This window comes from Helicoverpa zea, chromosome 19, assembly GCF_022581195.2.
Source record: "Helicoverpa zea isolate HzStark_Cry1AcR chromosome 19, ilHelZeax1.1, whole genome shotgun sequence".
NCBI lineage: Eukaryota > Metazoa > Arthropoda > Insecta > Lepidoptera > Noctuidae > Helicoverpa > Helicoverpa zea.
Window position 1 is genome coordinate 1,536,481 of NC_061470.1, and position 21,177 is coordinate 1,557,657.

Sequence of the window (21,177 nt, forward strand, 5' to 3'; positions counted from 1 at the left end):
TTTTGGTGCCAATTTCCACACAATGGTTTGAGAGGTGTAGAGACCAAATAGGAATGCAGGGACCTCTAGCATCTACTGGGAAATGGATCTTTGCCCAGCAATGGGACAGTTCAGGGGCCCGATTCTCCTAAGTTAATAATGTCAAAATCGAGTAGAAATCGAATCGCAATATGATCGCAATAGCAGTTTTAACCATATCGGGCATTCTGCTACTAATAAAAGACCAATCTTATTCGATTGACATTTGATTGGTGTGCGATTGGTCTGCTATTTTGGTGATTTTGGTCTATACGGTAGTTTGCTGTACAATCATTTTGCAATCGTAAATCATTTGCAGACAAAATGATTCATTATTGCATGACAGAAAAGGATAAAAATGTTTATTTCAAAGAAAAAATAGCGGAATGCCACATACGCTTCAATCGTAATCGAGTCGGGATTGGATCTCAGTCGAATCGAGTCGAACGTGAATCGTAGGACACTTAAGTAAAATTAGGAGAATCGGGGCCCAGGTTAGAAAAAATAGATAGTTTAATATGGATGTAAACTTACTTGAAGATTTTATTCGATTTAATCATTCCATTATTTATTTCCTCGATATTACGAGCACAACACTGGCGATGAATTACCGGAATTCACCACCCATAGACAATAATAGCTCATCCGTGTTATCTCATGTCACGTGTGATTTAACATTATTATCATCTCTAATTTATTATAAGTTAATTAACAATCCAGTCAATAAAACAAATAATTATTACTTTTTGCTTTCCATGCGAATTTATTTTTGCAATAATGAATACTAGCGCCATCTTTGGAGCATAAATCAAAACCAATGACATTTAGTTCTATGACTTTGTTTGACATTGAGCCGGCCGGATTTCATTCATTTTCATTTCATTTCAGTCAGACAGAAACACATTTTCGCAATCTGCTGAACCTACTGCATAGAATCTAATTCTGATTCTCAATAGTCTAGTCGTGCTCAAGTTACTGAGTAAATATTCAATATGCCGCACTTTAGAATTGAAACAAATGTGGCAAGGAACAAAATTCCTCAAGATTTTGTTTTGAAAGCTGTGCCGGTGTTGGCAAAGGCTCTTGGAAAACCTGAACAGGTATTTAAATATTTAATTATTGCCCATTTTATCTTCTGTTTTACTTGAATACCCTAAGACGACCCACTGACCAATTAAAGGAGCAAAAGCTTATTGCAAGTCATATTCAGAAATGAGAATGTACTTTCTTATTAGTAAATAACTATATATCCCATTTATAAAACTGAAAATGAAACAAAATTATGTGATTACAGTATGAAAATATCATCTAAAATAGTTCAGGTGACAAATATTTTGTCTTCTCCATGAATAATGAATTTAATTGGAATCCCTCTTATACAAATAAGAAGATTAACAGAACATTTAGTCAGTGGGTCGTCTTTATAGGGTTTTTAAAATGTTGAATGAAGAAAAGAAAGTCTTATCCCTGTACAGCTATCAATACTAATTAATATTGTTATTGTTCTCAATGTTATTGCACCCAATATCTAGTTGTTTAATCTTTAACCACTCTAACGTCCGTGGATAGTACAGTATCCAAGAAAAAAGTAGCGTCATACGCCCATGGATACTATAGTATCCAAAGCGACGAGTTGTGTTTAACTCCATCTATTTTAAAATACGGTATTATTTGTTGAGTTTTGACAGATTATCTATATAGCTGATGAAATAGTTTGACGAAAAAATAAGAGATGGTAGTGTAACAAGCTTTTGACAAAAAAAAAAAATTAAGTTCAGTTGACGCGTTTGACGTTCGTTTCGTTAAGTGTTTTTATAAGTGTCAACTATTATGTCGTTTTGTTTTATTTATTTTACAAGTGTTATACATCAAAATAAACTAGAAGATTTGGGCTTTACGATGATGTTTAAATATCACAGTTTTAGCTGATAAATCTAGTCTAATTTTAACTTCAAACGATTGTTGTTTCGAAAAAAGTCCGGTCAAGGTCATAGGCCAATCTTAGTTTTGTTTATACATATTTTACAAACTTTGCATTAAAATATTATATTTAATATCGTAATAAGCAAAATAATACATTTTTCAAACAGAAATATACTAAATTCATTGAAAATTTCGTAATAGCCTTCTCGAGCGCGGGAGACATCGCGGTAAAATTACGAAGAGTAGTGTTTTGTTTCGATTTAATTAAAATACTTAGAGTTAACCGAATATAATCAAATATACATCAGAAAAAAGGGTAATAAGCCTAGTTTGTTCTGAAAATATTTTATTGATAAAATATGCAACAGTTGTCCCTTATATTTTAAAATGGTAGAAATAAATGTGTTTTTTTCTCCTTAAAATCATGTTTAACCCGGATTTTAGTATCAAAGATTATAACTAACGATTTTAAAATATCATTAACTTTGATCTGTATTCTTTAACCATTTTTTTCTTTATTTTAGCCATTACGGTTCAGTAGCTGTATAGGTTTTTTGTTACGACGAAGTTGCGAGTCGCGCGTGGTTCGGGTGCCGCGCGCGGCTGGACGTTAGAGAGAGAAACGGTCGCGCGGCCCGGACGTTAGAGTGGTTAACTGTTCAGATAAAGAAATAATTAGATAAAATTTTATTTTTGAATTAAATTATCATCTGCCTAGTCTTTTCCCAACTATGTTGAGGCTGGCAGTAAGTATGCAACAATATAAAATAAAGGAAAATTGAAATTAGTGTGACTTCACACTGAACCACATTACTTTAATCTCAAAAAAACTGTTGATCACAAAATTCTGTATTTTCATGACAAAAATAATCAATATAAAATTGGGTTTGATTTCACAGAAAACAAATCAACTTTATTATCACATCATTCTGTTTCGCAACCCAGAGCTAGCAAAAAAAGATTGATTCTGACAAAAACATTTTTTTTATTATGTCTGATTTCACAGTACTGTGTGGTGTCTGTAATCCCGGACGTTCCAATGAGCTTTGGGGGCACCACAGACCCCTGTGCTATTGCCAACCTCATGTCAATCGGGGCACTTGGCGTGGAACAAAACAAGAAACATGCAAAAGTACTCTTCGAGCTGGTTGAACAAGAGCTCGGAGTCAAGAGTGATAGGTAAATATACTATTTGTTGAGTAAGGTATGGGCAAGTGATGAGATGGTGTGAAACACTTTCTACAAAGAGCGTTTTAAGTATGAATGTGGAAGGATGGAGAGGCAGAGGTAGACAGAGGAAAAGATTGATTGATTGCCTGAAAGAAGACATGAAGAAGAAGGGAGTGGGTGGTATGACGTATGGAGTCTGGAATGAGGAATGGAAGTAAAATACATATTGTGCAGACCCCAAATGATTTGGGAATGGTAGTAAGATTAAGAAGAAGAAGTTGGTAAAGTCTGGTTTGTATAAGAAACTGTCAGTTTTCCTTATGGATGGTTAGTGATCATCCTTCTGCCCTTGTACATATAGTTATCGGCACGGATATCGAGCCATGACCTTAACCTGCGCAGAAGCGATTTATTGGTTTATTGCCTTATGTGTACAGTGCGCAAAGCGATCCCCACTCTTCCGCCGAGAGGTCAATATCCGTGCCGGTAACTATACCAATTCTTTTTTGGGGTTGGCGCAGCATGTTTTGTCCTTCCAAACTAGGTATTTTATCTGCAGTCACATTCTTAACATTAATTCGTAACATTCTTTCTAGTATTTACGTTTATATCGAATAATAAGTTAAGCAGCTGGGCAGCAAGTAAAAGCAGTAGGTCTATCTGCTAAATGTGATTTGGTCTGTTTCGAAATATCTTCGGCAGGCCAGTTGTCATTGAATTGGTTATAAGGGCAACTACCTACATGAAGTACCTAGTTTATTCAGGACCGGAGTGAAATCGTGGGAAACAGCCTGCTTTACAATTAAAATAAATACTATATTCATTGTGAGTCAGACATACGAAGTATGCTAATATCCATGACTGTACCTACGTTTTAAATTAAACCATTGAGTACCATTTGTTTAGCTATTAACACCTGTGAATCGAGGCGCAGCAATTTCAATAGCGCTCACTCCGGAATTGAAAGAATAACAGACAGACAGACGTAATATGCGTAGGTGTATGTCTTATATAGGTACTTAGATTATATCATGGAGAACAAAATGACTAGCGGAGGTGCCATAACGGAAAGTAGCGCGCCAAAATGCGGGTGTGCGGGAGAAGAGGAACGTGACTGTTATCGCCCTTAAGGTAGAATTCCGTGGGTCGCGGCTTACGCAGCCGCGCGCGGCTTACGACAGTCGTCGGCCGCGCGCGACAATAGTCAACCTATGAAAATGTATGGCGCCGCTGCCGAGGCTCGCGACAGTCGCGCGCGGCCGACGAATTTCGTAAGCCGCGCGCGGCATTGTGTTGAAATTAGTAGATTTTGTTCGTCCGTTCCCTTTAGTCGAAGTGCTAATTGATATCCTTGAAGAAGAAGAGGATGACGTATTGCTGTGGCTGTATTATGAAAATAGATTACCAATCGACCCTATTTTTAAAAAGTAGAAATGATGAAGGATACTACCCAATACTGATTCAAAAGCATTTGTATTGTAATGAAAACAAAAGGAAGTTTTGCCGACTAAATAAAAAACAATTCAATTCTGGTTTTACTAAAATTATATAGATGTTACTAAGCGCTAGACCATGTTGAGATGCATACGGCCGCGCGCGGCTTACGAAATTCGTCGGCCGCGCGCGACTGTCGCGGACCTCGGCAACGGTGCCATACATTTTCATAGGTTGACTATTGTCGCGCGCGGCCGACGACCGTCGTAAGCCGCGCGCGGCTGTCGTAGCCGCTATCCACGGAATTCTACCTTTACACGCCTTCTTTAGACCCGACAATTTTTTGTAATACCAAAAATCGTTGACAGATGTCTCAAAGAACTCGAATGCTTCGTTGATTCACTGGTAAGGTAAATGATCGTTTTGTTCATGCCCAGCGTACAAATTCGACGTAGAAGGAGGCGCATTATGGCATATCCGCTCATCTTTGCTTACTCCGTAAAATATACGCTTATTATAAACTGACGAGATTTCTAGTGCGAATCTTATAAAAAAGTTATTGTAATCGAAGAAGTTAGAAATAAAGTAGGTAATATTGTTTTGAACCAGCTTCCGCACACTGACAGATTTTTTAAATCGATTCAGTAGTTCTAAAATTTGGCGCGTTCAAACAAACTATGTATTCAGCTTAATAATATTAAAACCTATTTAATTCTTGTATAGGCTTGTTTCCTCATCTAATATACTCTTGGAAGGCTTATGTATTATGAGATACCTACTTAAACAAGTCAAATTCCATGGACGAGTAGGTAAATCCGTGAGAAGCAGCTAGTTTGATACATAGCTTCACAATTTCAAACGTAGTATTTTTATAAACAAATATCTTAAAGTCTATAGTAAATGGTTAAGAGAGAGATCATCACACGCCATTGAAAGTTTAAATAACGTGGAAATAACGACTTATTTATCCATGGGAAATGGGGTCGTGTTTGTATTCAAATTATTTCAAATACCGAGGCATCGCGTTGTTAAGTAAATCCTTACTAAATAAATGCGAAATTAACTCTGTCTGTCTGTTATAATAACTACCTCCAGAACTCGTGTGTTATGAAGTCGTGGTGGCCTAATGGGCAAAAAACCAACCTCTCAAGTATGAGGGCGCGGGTTCGATTCCAGGTCAGGCAAGTACCAATGCAGCTTTTCTAAGTTTGTATGTACTTTATAATATGTATATGATTTGATTACTTAAGTCACTACTTAGTGACAGATTCTCATAGACATTCTGCACTAAGGAACGGCTTAAGTAACCATTAAATGTCTCTGAGTGTGTCCATTAGACACCCATGGCTGTGTTTCGGATGGCACATTAGACTGTAGGTCCTGGCTGTCATTGAACATCCTTGGCAGTCGTTACGGGTAGTCAGAAGCCAGTAAGTCTGACACCAGTCTAACCATGGGGTATTGGGTTGTCCGGGTTACTGGGTTGAGGGGGTCAGATAGGGCAGTCGTTCCTTATAAAGCGCTGGTACTCAGCTACTTCTGGTTAGACTGTAAGCCGACCCCAACATAGTTGGGAAAAAGGTTCGGAGGATGATAAGAACACTGTGTTACGCAGTGCGAGTCCGATAATTTATAGAGTGGGTACTAAAAACGAGGTCGAATCTATTTATAGGTACTCCATATGACTTATGAGTAGGGTACTTAACTAAAGGTACACAATCAGAATAGGACTTTTTACACAAATACATATTAAGGTCCACCAACAAAATAACGTATTTTCACGTTCAACGTTTTTTAAAAGAAATAACGTTTATGGACGAATAAACTACTGATTTTTTTTCTAAACCCACAAGTTTAGAAGATAGGTGGGAACATTACTTTGCACTAACACACAAACGCACATCTCTGTCTCACCCTAAACGCATATACCTGCTCCGTTCCGTCGTGGGTAATAATGATTTAATAACATTTATATAAAGTCTTTTGGGCACTATTCCCGCTGATAGCGATGCTTATGAAGTTCGTTGAAACTTAGTTATATTTTTCCTTATTTATTTGTAAATATTTACTGGTTGTTTATATTTTTTTAAGTAGCTATTCAAATAGAACCGCGGGAACCCAGCAGTCAATAAATAATCTTTGATCTCTGCAGACTCTGCAGTAGGTCTCGCTAGTCGTAAGTTTATAAACACATATTGTTATCTAACAGTCGTATTGTTTTAGACTGTTAGATTAAGAGCCAGCGACCGCCAGACTTGCGTTATTTTATAAAGGCTGAAACTTTGTGTGTGCATCTACCTTACAATGGGTACAGACCACTTCTATAACAGCAATTATTTATCTCATACATACAAAAAGTGGTCCGTATATTATAGGATACGACTGACAAAAAATTTGGTAAAGTATTTTTTTTTATATTATTCTAGCCACCGTCAGTCAAACTTCGTAGTAGTCTATCGTTCATACCCAATGCCAGGGGCCCGATTCTCCTAATTTTACTTAAGCGACCTTCGATTGACGTTCGACTCGATTCGACTGAGATCCAATCCCGACTCGATTACTATTGAAGCGTATGTGGCATTCCGCTATTTTTTCTTTGAAATAAACGTTTTTATCCTTTTCTGTCATTCAATAATGAATCATTTTGTCTGCAAATGATTTACGATTGCAAAATGATTGTACAGCAAACTACCGTATAGACCAAAATCATCAAAATAGCAGACCAATCGCACACCAATCAAATGTCAATCGAATACGATTGGTCTTTTATTAGTAGCAGAATGCCCGATATGGTTAAAACTGCTATTACGATCATATTGCGATTCGATTTCTATTCGATTTTGACATTATTAACTTAGGAGAATCGGGGCCCTGGTAGATGCACACACTTTCAGCCTTTATAAAATAACGTAGTTCTGGCGGGCGCTGGCTCTTGGACTATGTGTAGGTATAACGTCAAGAGTACCCTGTTATCGTGCACTCGAGTGTAATAATTACACTTCTGGCGCGATAAGCGGGCTAGATAGCATGCTTGTTTAATTGAATAGGTTTGCACCTAAACGCCTATTAAGTCTGTTAATTGTATTTTCTTTTGTCATTAAGTAATTTTAATTAGAACAAGCTATTAGTTACGGTATTTAGAGAGATTATTTGCAACTTGATTTACTTATAAAAATCAATAATAGAGTCAAATTATGGTATTAATTTCAAATAAGCTATCTAAAAATGCAAATAGTTATTAAAAATTAATTGTTCTTAAAAAAAATATTAGCCAAAATGATAATAATGGAAAAATACCCTCCTAATGGCTAGGTACTTTTTTCTCGACTTATGATTTTGTTATTCTTTTTTATTCTATTATTTCGGTATATAATGTAGGTACTAGTATGTCTTCATATTATGCCGTGTCGGACCATGCAACAAACATCCTCTATTCTGCACTATATATCTAGGCAATCTACCAGTCAGGCAAGTACCAATGCAACTTTTCTAAGTTTGTATGTACTTTCTAAGTATATCTTAGACACCATTGGCTGTGTTTCGGATGGCACGTTAAACTGTAGGTCCCGACTGTCATTGAACATCCTTGGCAGTTGTTATGTTGCATCCGGGTAGTCAGAAGCCAGTAAGTCTGACACCAGTCTTACCAAGGGGTATCGGGTTGCCCGGGTAACTGGGTTGAGGAGGTCAGATAGGCGGTCGCTTCTTGTAAAGCACTGGTACTCAGCTGAATCCGGTTAGACTGGAAGCCGACCCCAACATGATTGGGAAAAAGGCTCGGAGGATGGATATCTAGGCAATCTGCATAGCAAGGTCTGACTGCATTGAACGCGCCGGACGTAGGTGCGTGTACATTGTCATCTCATATGTCGGGCTATTTTCAATCTAGTATCAGTTGTTAGATGATTTTTAGTGGGACTGACTGTAGATAGTCATAGATTTTGACCACAATAGGAGGACTCTATCGACCAAAAAAGTTTATTTTGTCCATAAACTGGAAAATAATAATAACCATATGTTGTTGGTACATAATTTATTTCATTTTGTGCATAATTGTAACAACAATTTGCTTAATCTATTTCTTTAGTACATATTATAAAGATTTTTTTGTTTGTTTGTACTCGGTGTAAATCTTTACCTACTGTTGGAAAGCTACACTCTTCCAGAGTAACACAGGCTATATTTTATCCCGGTACGGGCCGTAGTTCCCCCGGGACTCGCGTGAAGGACGCGGCTGTCAGGAATTAGTAGCAGTAGTGGTTAATAAGCAATCATTAATTAATTCATGGTTGACTCATATGATCTTAAGACCTATTGCAAATTAACAATATAGCTACATGGTCCTTTAGTTACTACGCTCATTAGAGGTGGTTCATCATCATCAACTGCCCAACTATGTTGGGGTCGGCTTCCAGTCTAACCAGATGCAGCTGAGTACCTACCCATGTTTTACAAGGAGCGACTGCCTGTCTGACCTCCTCAACCCAATACCCTTTGATAAGATTATTAATAAAAAGGTGGTCTATGATCACATTATCATAAAGTATTAAAACCTCTTCGTAATATTACCTAAATGTAATGTTTGTTTGAATCGTGAGAAATGAAAGGCGATATGGCTGCCAAGAGTGTTACTTGTGAAATGTGTAAACAAAACTAGCTTGACGTTTTGAAAGAGTTCGTAAAGGCTTATTTGAAATAAAAAAATTACTTTGAATTGACGTCAGATAGGATGGTATGGAAGAAGACATGCTGCGTCAACTACAAGTAAATTAATTGGGATAAGGAATGATGAATACTGTTTGATTGGGTGTCTGAACCCAAAATTGTTTTTGATGACCCATTTTTGGGAAAAGTAAACGTTCACCTCGATGGACAAAACCATTTTCGGCATGAAAAGGGAAGTTCACAACTAAGGACCATAGCTTATTTATAAGCATTTCATGGGGATATTACTAATGTAAAAAACACATTCATACAGAATCATATGCATGGGAATTAATAATAATAATTCTTTCAGGATGTACATAACATTCCAAGATGAGCCCACGGGAAACGTCGGCTTCAAGGGCACCACGTTCCACGCTATTTTCGGATAAACCTACATACAAATGTATTATTTTTTCTTCTGTAAAGGTCAGACCAGACTAATGTTATTTCACTGACACTCAGAGTATGTTCAATGACTTTTGTCAAAGAAATGTAAAAAAAATATTCCTAAAATTTTAAAATACCACGCTGAAAATCGCATTAGAATCGGTTCAGCCAAACGTGAGGTGATCGCGCACAAACATACATGCAGGGCAAACTGAGAACCTCCTTTTTTGAAGTTGGTTAAATTCGCAAGTCTGGTGTGTTCTTTATATTTTAGTTTTAAGAATGTATTATCCTGATTTATTCACATTATAAGTTACTGCCATTATGCCCTACAAGAGGTTTTAACCAGAACAATATTTATAGTGCCTTTTAAATGGGTTTAATTTTTCATCGCATGATCAAATCTGGTTCATTTCCATCATCATTTATTAAATGGATATTTTTTTTTATATAACGATGAAAAAAGCAATGTATTTTGCTAGCTAAAGTAAGCGTCCACAGGCACGCGTCGCATTTATCGGACGCATCGCACGATCGATTTTAGTAACTTGCCCATTAAAATTCATACAACTGCGTCTACTTATCGTACGGGCCGCTCATATAGGTGGCTATGCTATAATGCGATACGTCCGATACGTGCGATGCGGGCCTGTGGACTATTACCTTCAGTCAAAATGTTATACCCATACCTAATAGTCATATTTCCCAGTCATTGGTATACTTTTTTTATTTTTTTACGTCCTTTCCTATTTTTTGTTAAGAGCAAAGTTTATGTTATGAATTTATGATGTTTTCTTTTATTATTTTTAGAAGCGTAAGAGTAACCTGTATTTTTGAGATTCGGAAAAATAAATATTTATGCATTTTAACGTCGCGTAGTTTTTGTTGAAATTCCCTTGATGTGTTTGCTGAGTAAATATTGGGGTTTACATACTTTCATGAAACCTTTCGACTACTAACTTAATTAGCACATGGGGTCACAAACTCTCAATTCGGTGACAGATACATCAACACCTGCTTTTACCATATCGATTCATCTAACATGCATGAAGGGCAGAGGATGATAAGGACCGTATTCTGGGAGATGACATCTCTGAATGATGCCTGCCGCAGCCCGCAGTAGCCATCTATGTCTATCTTCCGACTAGAGCCCTGGGCCCGATTCTCCTAAGTTAATAATGTCAAAATCGAATAGAAATCGAATCGCAATATGATCGCAATAGCAGTTTTAACCATATCGGGCATTCTGCTACTATATAATAAAAGACCAATCGTATTTGATTGGTGTGCGATTGGTCTGCTATTTTGGTAATTTTGGTCTATACGGTAGTTTGCTGTACAATCATTTTGCAATCGTAAATCATTTGCAGACAAAATGATTTATTATTGAATGACAGAAAAGGATAAAAACATTTATTTCAAAGAAAAAATAGCGGACACAGAGCCACATACGCTTCAATCGTAATCGAGTTGGGATCGGATATCAGTCGAATCGAGTCGAACGTGAATTGTATGTCGCTTAAGTAAAATTAGGAGAATCGGGCCCCTGAATGTGCCTTAGTTACTTCATGTTTAGGCCAGGCAACTGCTTTTCTAAAGTTTTAGAGAAGGTATCATTTCAGAAAATATGCCTACGAAACCCATCTATATGCCTTCTACAGTCCATGTTCTAGGACTGCGGTAGGGTTTGGTAAGTGCCTACGTACCTGAGGCAGCTAGTGGCAGACTACCTGAGAGGACGGAGCGTCTGCTACCAGAGACGCGACGGGCGCATGGTACGGTGCTCTGTTACGTGCGGTGTTCCGCAGGGGTCAGTCCTGGGACCACTCCTGTGGAACATCGGATACGATTGGGCCCTGCGTGGCGGCTTTACCGCCGGGCAGGGTGCAATTTGCTATGCAGATGACACCCTCGTTACCGCTCGGGGTGAGACTTTTGACGAAGCAGCTCAATCGGCAATCCAGTGCGTGTCCCTGGTCATCAGCCGTATTGAAGCGCTCGGACTGCGCGTTGCTCTGGAGAAGACGGAGGCCCTAGTATTTCATGGACCCCGGCGTCGTCCACCTGTCGGGGCTCACCTTGCCCTTGGGACTACAAGGGTAAGAGTTCAAACCAAGATGAAATACTTGGGCCTGGTAATAGATCGATTGTGGAACTTCCGCGAGCACTTCTTGCAGCTTCAGCCAAAGCTAATCAATGCTGCGTCCTCCCTTGGTCGATTGTTGCCGAACTCGGGCGGACCAAGCGCGATATGTCGGCGGCTATACACGGGGGTGGTTAGATCGATGGCGCTCTATGGAGCACCGGTGTGGGCAGATTCTTTGAGGAGTCCCTCAAATAGGGCTTTACTGCGTAAGCCACAGAGGATCATGGCGAACAGGGTCATCCGTGGATATAAGACCGTTTCTGCTGAGGCCGCATGCGCCCTGGCTGGAACCCCCCCGTGGGATCTAGAGGCACAAGTGCTCGCGGAGATTTATTCCCGGAGAGCTAATGCTCGCTCGAGCGGCGACCGTCCTCCGCCCGAGCTTGTGAGAAGATGGCGCGAGCAGGCGCAGGAGGATGTCCTGTCCCAGTGGAAGGATAGACTGGCGACGCCTACTGCTGGTCATTGGACTGCGGCGGCAATAGGGCCAATCTCGAAGAGTGGGTGGGAAGAAGGCACGGAGTGCTGTCCTTCCGTATCACCCAAATTTTGACCAACCATGGTTGCTTCGGCTACTACCTGCATAAGGTGGCTAGACGGGAACCTACCCCCGTGTGCCACCAGTGCGGTAGTAGCCCAGATACAGCGCAGCACACCATTGAGCTGTGTCCCGCCTGGGACGAGCAGCGCAATGCGTTGGCGGCAAATACCGGACAGGACTTCTCGCTGCCGAATTTGGTGAGGGTGATGATCGGCAGCGAGGCCGGCTGGAAAGCCATAGATACCTTCTGCGAACAAGTAATATCGCAGAAGGAGGCGGCGGAGCGGGTCCGTGAGGCAGACGCTCATGCGGACCCAATTCGTCGCCGGAGGGTAGGCAGGCGTCGGACGCGTTACGCCGCCCAGATGCCGCCCTAGCAGCAGCCAGTGGGTAGCAGACCGGGGAACTCCTGCTACCTGCATTGCACGAGCTGCTGCTGAGATGGATCGCCAGTAGATGGAGGCGACCAGCCACTGCCGAGAGGTCACGAAAGTCGTCTTTGGTCCTCGTGGCCCCTCTCAAAAAGGCAGAAGACGGCACAAACGCTGAGGTTTTTAGTGGGTGCAAGCCCCACATAACCTCACCGTCTCCCCGGGCGGTGTGTGTATGCGTCAGGCATTTTCCTCAGCTGAAACAAAGGGTTTGGTAACAATTTTTTTTTTCAGTATTAGATGGAGGGGAGGTACCTACTATTTAAAAATTGTTGCTTTGTTGCAGAATGTACATAACTTTCCAAGACAATCCTGTAGGAAATGTTGGATACAAGGGCACGACTTTCCACAGCTTATTTGGGTAACTTCATAAATACAGTTACGAATAAACAATGTTTGCTAGGTTCCTAAGTTTAAATAAAGCGTTTTATGTATTCATTGTTGTTTTTATTTCCAATACCGCACTATTTTATCCACGATTTGTGCAATAATTTAATTCATACCCCTGAAAAAACAGATTTGATAAAAGAAAGCATAGCAGCAAGTCTTTTGAATTGTCTTTTGAATTTGAATGTCTGAAGCTCAAAAGACATGGTTTCGAATGCGAATGCTACAAAAAAAACTGAAAAAATCAATCTGTCAAAGTAAATATCAATGTTGTTTCCAAGAGTCGTTTTGCAATGCGTTAATTATTTTTATAATTAAATATTATAGACTTGATTTGCGCCTTCCTATAGTGAAGTTATAGTAGCGGCATAGCCGCAAAATTTAACAGAGGAGTTTGAAACAAAAAGCGTAAAAATGGATGACAACAACGTGGAGCAGACCCCAGCTTCTCAAAGGCTTACAAATGAAGACTTTAGGAAGCTGCTGATGACCCCTAGGGCTACGCCCGGGGGCTCCGGGGGCTCCCACCCCACGGGCTCGGTGCGAGAAGCCATGGCCAATGCTGGGTAAGTAATATTTTGCAAGTATTTTCGGCATCAATTTTCATTTATATTATGGCTGATTATTCCTGGAGATCAAGAAAAGAACTGTTTCTACTACAATAAGATGACTTACAGACCTACTAAAGATGACTAAATGTCCAAAATTCCAGGTCTATGCAACCTCCCGCCGAAAACAAAGGTGAGCTTCGACGAAAGAAGAAGTCTTACTACGCTGCACTGAAGAAGCAGGAAGACAACAAGCTAGCTGAATTAGCAGAGAAGTACAGGGACCGCGCTCGGGAGCGGAGGGACGGCGTCAATGAGTTGGGGCCTATGGACCCTACCAGCAACACTAGCAGTGCTTACAGGTTAGTTTTTGAAGTAGTCGGTATAGTGGAACATTTTTATTTGTTACTAGCCGTTTTCCCGCGGTTTCACCCGCGTCCCGTGAGAGCTACTGCCCGCACCGCGATAAAATATAGCCTGTTACTCGCAGATAATATAGCTTTATAATATTAGTATAGAAAATAGGTGTCTTATGATATATGACTGTAGTTTCCTGATGCCAAAAAAATTGGACCAGTGCAGAAGAACCAGCAAAATACATTTTTATCTTTACATTCTCCTTCATAAGTATTTTGAAGTAACAAACAACCTGTAAAGTTGTGACTTTTAGCAGTCTACCTTAAAACATTTTTTACTGCGGTTCAACTGGAAGGCACCAACATAGTTGGTTAATGCTGAGCCAGATAATGTACCAGTATGTATATCTTTACAGAGCTGTAGCACCAGATTTGAAGTCGGGAATGGACGCCAAAGAGAGAAGAAGACAACTTATTCAGGTTTGTATATTCATATTTATGAAATAAGTATGATAGTTCAAGTTAACAGAAATCATATTGTGTGGCATGAATACTGATATTTGACATGTTTTTTATATTATTTAAGTAAAAATAGACAGTACATGTATTTATATTCATATATTTTTTTCCTTTTACAGGAGTCCAAGTATCTTGGAGGTGACATGGAACATACCCATTTGGTGAAAGGTCTTGATTATGCTTTGCTGCAAAAGGTATAATTACTGTTATTAATCTATACTAATATTATAAAGCTGAAGAGTTTGTTTGTTTGAACACGCTAATCTCAGGAACTACTGGTCCGATTTGAAAATTTCTTTCAGTGTTAGATATCCCATTTATCGAGGAAGGCTATAGGCTACTTTTTATCCTGGTACGGGAAGTAGTTCCCACGGGATGCGGGTGAAACCGCTGGCAGAAGCTAGTTATTAATATTTACTTTCCCCTGTAATTTCACCAGTGTCCCACACAAGACAACTCAAATGTTGATAGTAAAATACACTTTTATGTTATTGTAATATAAAGCTATATTACTGCCAAAGGGTATTGGGTTGCCCAGATACCTGGGCTGAGGATGTCAGATAGGCAGTCACTCCTTGTAAAACACTGGTACTCAGCTGCATCCGGTTAGACTGGAAGCCGACCCCAACATAGTTGGGAAAAGGCTAGGCAGATGCTGATGAAGACAATGTATTACTGCCAAGTTACAACAAAATCCATTCAATAGTTTTCAATAATAGCAAAAAGGTGAATATTTCAAAATTGTGTTGGTTTCTGCAGGTGAGGTCTGAGATACAGACAAGGGAACAGGAGCAGGAAGCTGAAATGGAACGTCTGGTCACGGCTCCCGTGGAACCCGTTAAAGAGAAGAAAGAAGTGCCTGTGGTATGTGCAATATTTTATAGGGAAAACTTATTATTATTATGTATAAACATTGATAACTTCAAAACAGCTGGAATTATTTCCATTTTTATGAAAGATTTGCTATCCTCTTGTATAGAAAAAGTATTCACATACAAATATTAAATTATTTGACGCCCTTGTAATATAACACAAACTTAGTCTTCTGACAAGATATTGAAAAAAATTTAAATAAATTAAATGCTTTCTTATAGGAAGAAGAAATGCAGTTTGAAACGACAATGGCGAAAAATATCTACAACATGATACAAGAACAGAAGTGAGTATAATGTCATTCATTGACTCGTCATGACACTATTGTAGAAACAAAATTAATTTATTTTATATCTTTTGACATTTATTTCGGTTATGTTTATTTCCAATGCATAGGTACGTTCTCAAATTTCATACTGTTTTGTTATATTATTAATAATAAATATTAAAGAGAAAACATTATTTTGTTATTTGTACACTAAAAGCTCTAATAATTGGTTTGAAAAGTTCTGTTTTAAAATTGATGTTTTATCCACGTACAGGCAGAAGTTCCCCCAGAATGTGGGTGAAACTGCAGAAAAACAACCAGTTGTGTACATGTGTCTCTTACGCAATTAAACTTATTTCCTTTATTTACAGGAACAAAAAAATAATCCGTAACGAGATGTTCGGTCCCGGTCGCATGGCGTATGTAGTGGAACTAGACGAGGAAGCAGGCGCCGACAGCGACATACCCACAACTCTCACTAGGAGCAAACACGACGTGCCTGATGCCGCAGCCCCGGCCGCCAGTGCTGCCGGCGACCTGGTGCTGGACAAACTGGCTCAGATCTTCTCTTACCTGCGACATGGCAGACATAGGAAGCTCAAGAAGACCAAGGTATACCATCTATGATTAGTTTCTTCCACTAGGAGTAGACGCGATGTGCCTGATGCCGCAGCCCCGGCCGCCAGTGCTGCCGGTGACCTGGTGCTGGACAAACTGGCTCAGATCTTCTCTTACCTGCGACATGGCAGACATAGGAAGCTTAAGAAGACCAAGGTATGTCACCTTCAGTCCCTGATGCTGCAGCCCCGGCCGCCAGTGCTGCCGGGGACCTGGTGCTGGACAAACTGGCTCAGATCTTCTCTTACCTGCGACATGGCAGACATAGGAAGCTCAAGAAGACCAAGGTACAAGTTTTGATAAGTCTGCACCTCCAAGTTTCATGATTTTCAGTTGTGCACTCCAACCAATGTCAAATACAGCAGTCGATTATTTTATGTCATTATTGCAAATATGCAATAATTGCATAGTGGTCAAGGGTGGATATTTTGGGGCCCTAATTTTGTAAATTTTGAATAAGCAGTTTTTGCTTTTATATACTACTTATATGGAGTTTCTTGCCGGCTCTCTGGAACTGTGCAACTATTGTGATGTTTCATAATAGTCTGCAAAGTTCTACTTGAAATTACAACATTTGACTTAGGCGATTATCACACTGCCCCGCATGATGCAGCGTAGTGCGTGGATGCGTTTTTTTCCGTTGTATGGAAATATCTCCGTTTGTATGGAAAACACGCATAGTCCAACACACTGAAAATGCATCCACGCGCGTTCATGCGGATCACGCACATACATGCGGAGAAACACGCACCCCCGCGCGTAGGTGCGGGGCGAGACGCAAGGTATGGCACACTGAATCCCGCAATGCCGCGCGTGATTTTGAATGGGCGTGACGTGTATATTTGAAAATGGAACTCGCTGTGCGTGAATTTACAAAACGCACCTACGCGCGTGAGTGCGTGAAAAACCCGCACGATGATGCAGATCTGCACTCCCGCAGGAACGCGCGTAGGTGCGTCGACACGCAAGATGCAGCGTGATGCGGGGCAGTGTGAAGATCACCTTAGACTCCTCTACAATTTGTCTAGTTATTTATCCATTACATTTTGGGTATTACATGATCTATCTATCTACCATGACCTATCCTTTCCTAGGTTATACATAGACATTTTAATAAAATCTTACCAACAATCTTCTTCCCAGGATAAGGCATCAGAGAAGGGTCGAGCCGACGACTCGATCTACGGCGAAATCGGCGAGTACACCGCGGGCGAGCGGCACGAGCGGCGCGACGACAGGCCCAGGGCGGGCGGGTACTTCGACAAGCCTGCTGATGCTGATAAAGATGATGGTATGTACCTTTTGTAGTAGGTTTTAAGGTTTAATATAAGTGCCTCTTGTATAATATTTTGTTTGTAATCTTGTAAATAAGGTTGTGCTTATATTGATGTAAAATTTCACTTATAGCAATTTAGTATAACTTCGGTAGCTATTTATTGAGATCTTCGTAGTAAAAATTTACATTAAAGTTCGGCCATTCAGAGAATGCGTTCCTGACACGTCGCGATTGAACTGACGACGTAACTTTGCAATGGCGTTGCAGTTACGATAAAAATATTTTTGCTGGTTGTTTACCGTTTTAACAATTGAGGAGCATTAAAACAACATTATTATATCAATAATCAATGAATGTAGTTACGTCGTCAGTTCAATCGCGACGTGTCAGGAACGCATTCTCTGAATGGCCGAACTATAATAGTAAAACTTTGGGTGTAAAAGTATTTCTTGTTTTGATGACATGTTTGTTGCGACACACTGTAAAATCATAGTCTGAATAGAGCTATATAGCTTATTAGAGAAGGGCAAGGAATATATCGTAAACTATTATATACCTACTACTACCTACTCGCATCCCGTGAGAACTACTGCCCGTACCCGAATGAAATAGGCCTAAAATAATGTTAATAAGTACTCGGCAATAATGTAGCTTCCTAGCAGTGAAAAAATAATAAAACTACAATCGGTTAAGTACTTCCGGAGCCTTTTTGATTCTTTCCTCTTTGTAATATAGATTATAGAGATATAAAATAGATTAGACAAAAAATTTTATTCAATAAACTACAGCTACTTACTAACTTCGTTCCAGAATACCTACCAGCAACAGAACCAGTGGGCCGCATCCGAGAAGAGAAGTCAGTCCGTTCAGCCGCCCTGCTGTCCCGCCTGGCCGCCGAGCCCGAGGGCTACGCCGAGTGCTACCCCGGCCTGCGCGAGATGGACGACGCCATCGACGACTCGGATGACTCCGTCGATTATACCAAGATGGATGCCGGGAATAAGAAGGGGCCTATAGGTTTGTTTTGCTGTTAAATAGTGACTGGAACTTAATTGTGAAAAATGTTCTGAATGGCCTTATTGGTAAAAAGTAATAACAGACCCCATTTTTTACAGAAATCTTTTTTGTCATAAAACCATTTAAAAGAAATACTCATATTTTTGTCATAAGTCTATTTCTCATTGTGCCCCATTCGAAATTGTTATAAAGAATCTTATCGAAGTTACCTACAGTTTACATTATTATTTTAAGCATAACTTGTTATTAATCACGACAAAACGTCCTAATCACAGATAATATATTTTCTAAATTCGACTGATGCCATGAATTTTGTTTTCTTTTTTTCTATTGCTCTATGCAAAAAAATCGTATTAAATTGCCCCTCTCCACTAAAAATCTTTGTACCCACGTCAACACTAATTCTCCCTTACAACACAGGTCGCTGGGACTTCGACACCCAGGAAGAGTACTCAGCCTACATGAGCAGCAAGGAGGCGCTGCCCAAGGCCGCCTTCCAGTACGGAGTCAAGACGCAGGACGGACGCAAGACCAGGAAGACTAAGGACAAGAGCGAGAAGGCTGAACTCGATAGGGAGTGGCAACAGGTATATAATATTTATTTAAAATGGGTAACATGTCCTAAAATATATGTTGGTTGTCTATGGAAACAAAGCCTTAGGTGATTTTTAGCGCCCCGAATTCAACACAACAATTATTACAACTGTTTGGTTTAAAACTGTCGCATATAGCTATGCATTTATACACTTCTGTCGTAGGCCCTCATTTGTCGTCCATCGTTAGTGTCCAATAGATAATTGAGCAAGTTACACGTTATTTCATTTAAAAACGAGCCAAAGAAACGTCGACCTTATCACCTGAACACAACACAATTAGCAATTATTTTAATTAAGGTGAAGGAATTTTTGGTCCGATTTGAAAAATATCTGTGTTAGAGAATGGCAATACGGGTGCGTGAAGTAGCTCCCATGGTACGCTAAGCCACTAGCATAAGCTAGTTTGTATTTTTGAATTGATGTTGAATACTTTCTTTATCAAAATGTGTTTCAGGTTAAATCTTACTTATTTTATTCCATTTTATTTTTCACAAAATTATTGTTACAGATCCAAAACATAATTCAAAAACGTAAAGCGCCGCAGCCAACCGAAGAGCCTTCATATAAATCCGCTAAATACTAGCATCCGGCCGACCCGTAGGCGTAGTTCTCCTACGCCTAGAGGACTTTCCTACAGTCGTAGGAGATATCGGATATTTAGATCGAGTGTTCTAAGGATAGTGTGTGTGATATATACGCTAAACACATATGTATAAATTGGTAGTTTATTCGATATTTTGTGCGAAAGATAACGTGACACTTAATGGAGGAACCTTCGCATAAATCCATCGAATACTGCCCCGTACCCGTAGGCGTACTTCTCCTACGGACTTTCCTACGGTCGTAGTAGTAAGCATCAGATATGTAGGTTGGGTAATCAGCATAGTGTGTGTGAAATACCTTTCCTACAGTGGTAGGAAGATATTTGTAGAGCTAGGAGTGATATTGGCCACGATTTTTTAATACTGTATCACGCATTATGTAATGCTAAGTATACATTTTATAATGTAAAGAAATTGTTATATATTTTGTAGCCCAGATGCATTCAACAAGTCGTCTAAAATTAGTTCAGAGATTGGATACCATTGGTCAGTCAGTTTGTTTTGGCAACTTTTTCAAAGTCAAATTTCTTTATGGTATATTTAGGTAATAAGTACATAGTACATGATGAAGAATACATAATAATGTGCGCTATATTTCGCTCACAGTCCGGTCAAAATAGACATTTGAAATAACAAAAATTCCCGGAAAGCCAAATTTTGGTGGAGAGCTTGGGTTTACCATTATAAATAAAATAAAGTACCTATCGATCACATGTGTGCATCAAAAGTTATTCGAGGTCAAAAGTCAAAATTTGAGGATTTTTGTTTTTTTTTTTCGAAAACCTTACTTTTTATCAAAGAAAACATTTTAGCAAAGTTTAAAATTCACAAACATGATTCAAATTTTTTATACTTCTCTTTCCACCTTATTATAGGTAAAATGTTCTTTAAAAAGTGCTTTTTTAAATCACATTACTGGGTCTATATCTTGTATTATGTGGTAACTAATTATACTTTGCAACTTATTATGAATTTTATCAAAACATTTAACAAGTGTTCTTTCTATTCAGAAATTCCAACAGTAGTTGAATCCTCAAATTTTTTAGTGTTTGCGCTTGCGAGGTCAAATATGTACAGGATTGTACGTAAGTAAAAATAAATAATGTGTGAAGTGGATAGTATGCCTGATAACAATGTAATCTATAATTTGTATAGTTATAGATTTTGTGGTAAGACATGAAGTTAATATTGTACATAGACTATTAAACAATATAATGTGTTGAAAGAAATTTTTGTTTCATTTATTTCTTATTATCTATTTTATTTCTGTTTAGGTACTCAACTAAGGCCCACGTACACCGACAACATAAACGTCAGTTTTTCTTAAAAAAAAACCTGTTTTAACTTTGATTATTGAAAG

The 21,177-nt window shown here is 39.3% G+C and overlaps 2 protein-coding genes across 3 annotated transcripts; both read left to right on the top strand.

Moving 5' to 3' along the window:
* The first annotated feature begins 861 nt into the window (after nt 1-861).
* Nucleotides 862-13,191, top strand: LOC124639703 (macrophage migration inhibitory factor-like). Of its 2 annotated transcripts, none has more exons than XM_047177156.1 (3): nt 862-1,118; nt 2,948-3,120; nt 13,044-13,191. In XM_047177156.1, the coding sequence occupies exons 1-3, from the start codon at nt 1,011-1,013 to the stop codon at nt 13,120-13,122; spliced, it is 360 nt and encodes a 119-aa protein (XP_047033112.1). In that variant the 5' UTR covers nt 862-1,010; the 3' UTR covers nt 13,123-13,191. The 2 variants fall into 2 exon arrangements, with proteins under 2 accessions (XP_047033112.1, XP_047033111.1); XM_047177155.1 differs by lacking the exon at nt 13,044-13,191 and adding an exon at nt 9,563-10,508 and having other exon boundaries at nt 868-1,118.
* A 324-nt stretch (nt 13,192-13,515) lies between these two features.
* Nucleotides 13,516-21,046, top strand: LOC124639723 (protein Red). Its single transcript, XM_047177182.1, has 11 exons — nt 13,516-13,710; nt 13,857-14,054; nt 14,465-14,528; nt 14,687-14,761; nt 15,327-15,431; nt 15,662-15,726; nt 16,080-16,320; nt 17,470-17,617; nt 18,413-18,619; nt 19,040-19,206; nt 19,724-21,046. Exons 1-11 carry the CDS (start codon nt 13,559-13,561, stop codon nt 19,796-19,798), a joined length of 1,497 nt encoding a protein of 498 aa, XP_047033138.1. The 5' UTR covers nt 13,516-13,558; the 3' UTR covers nt 19,799-21,046.
* The last annotated feature ends 131 nt before the right edge of the window (nt 21,047-21,177 follow it).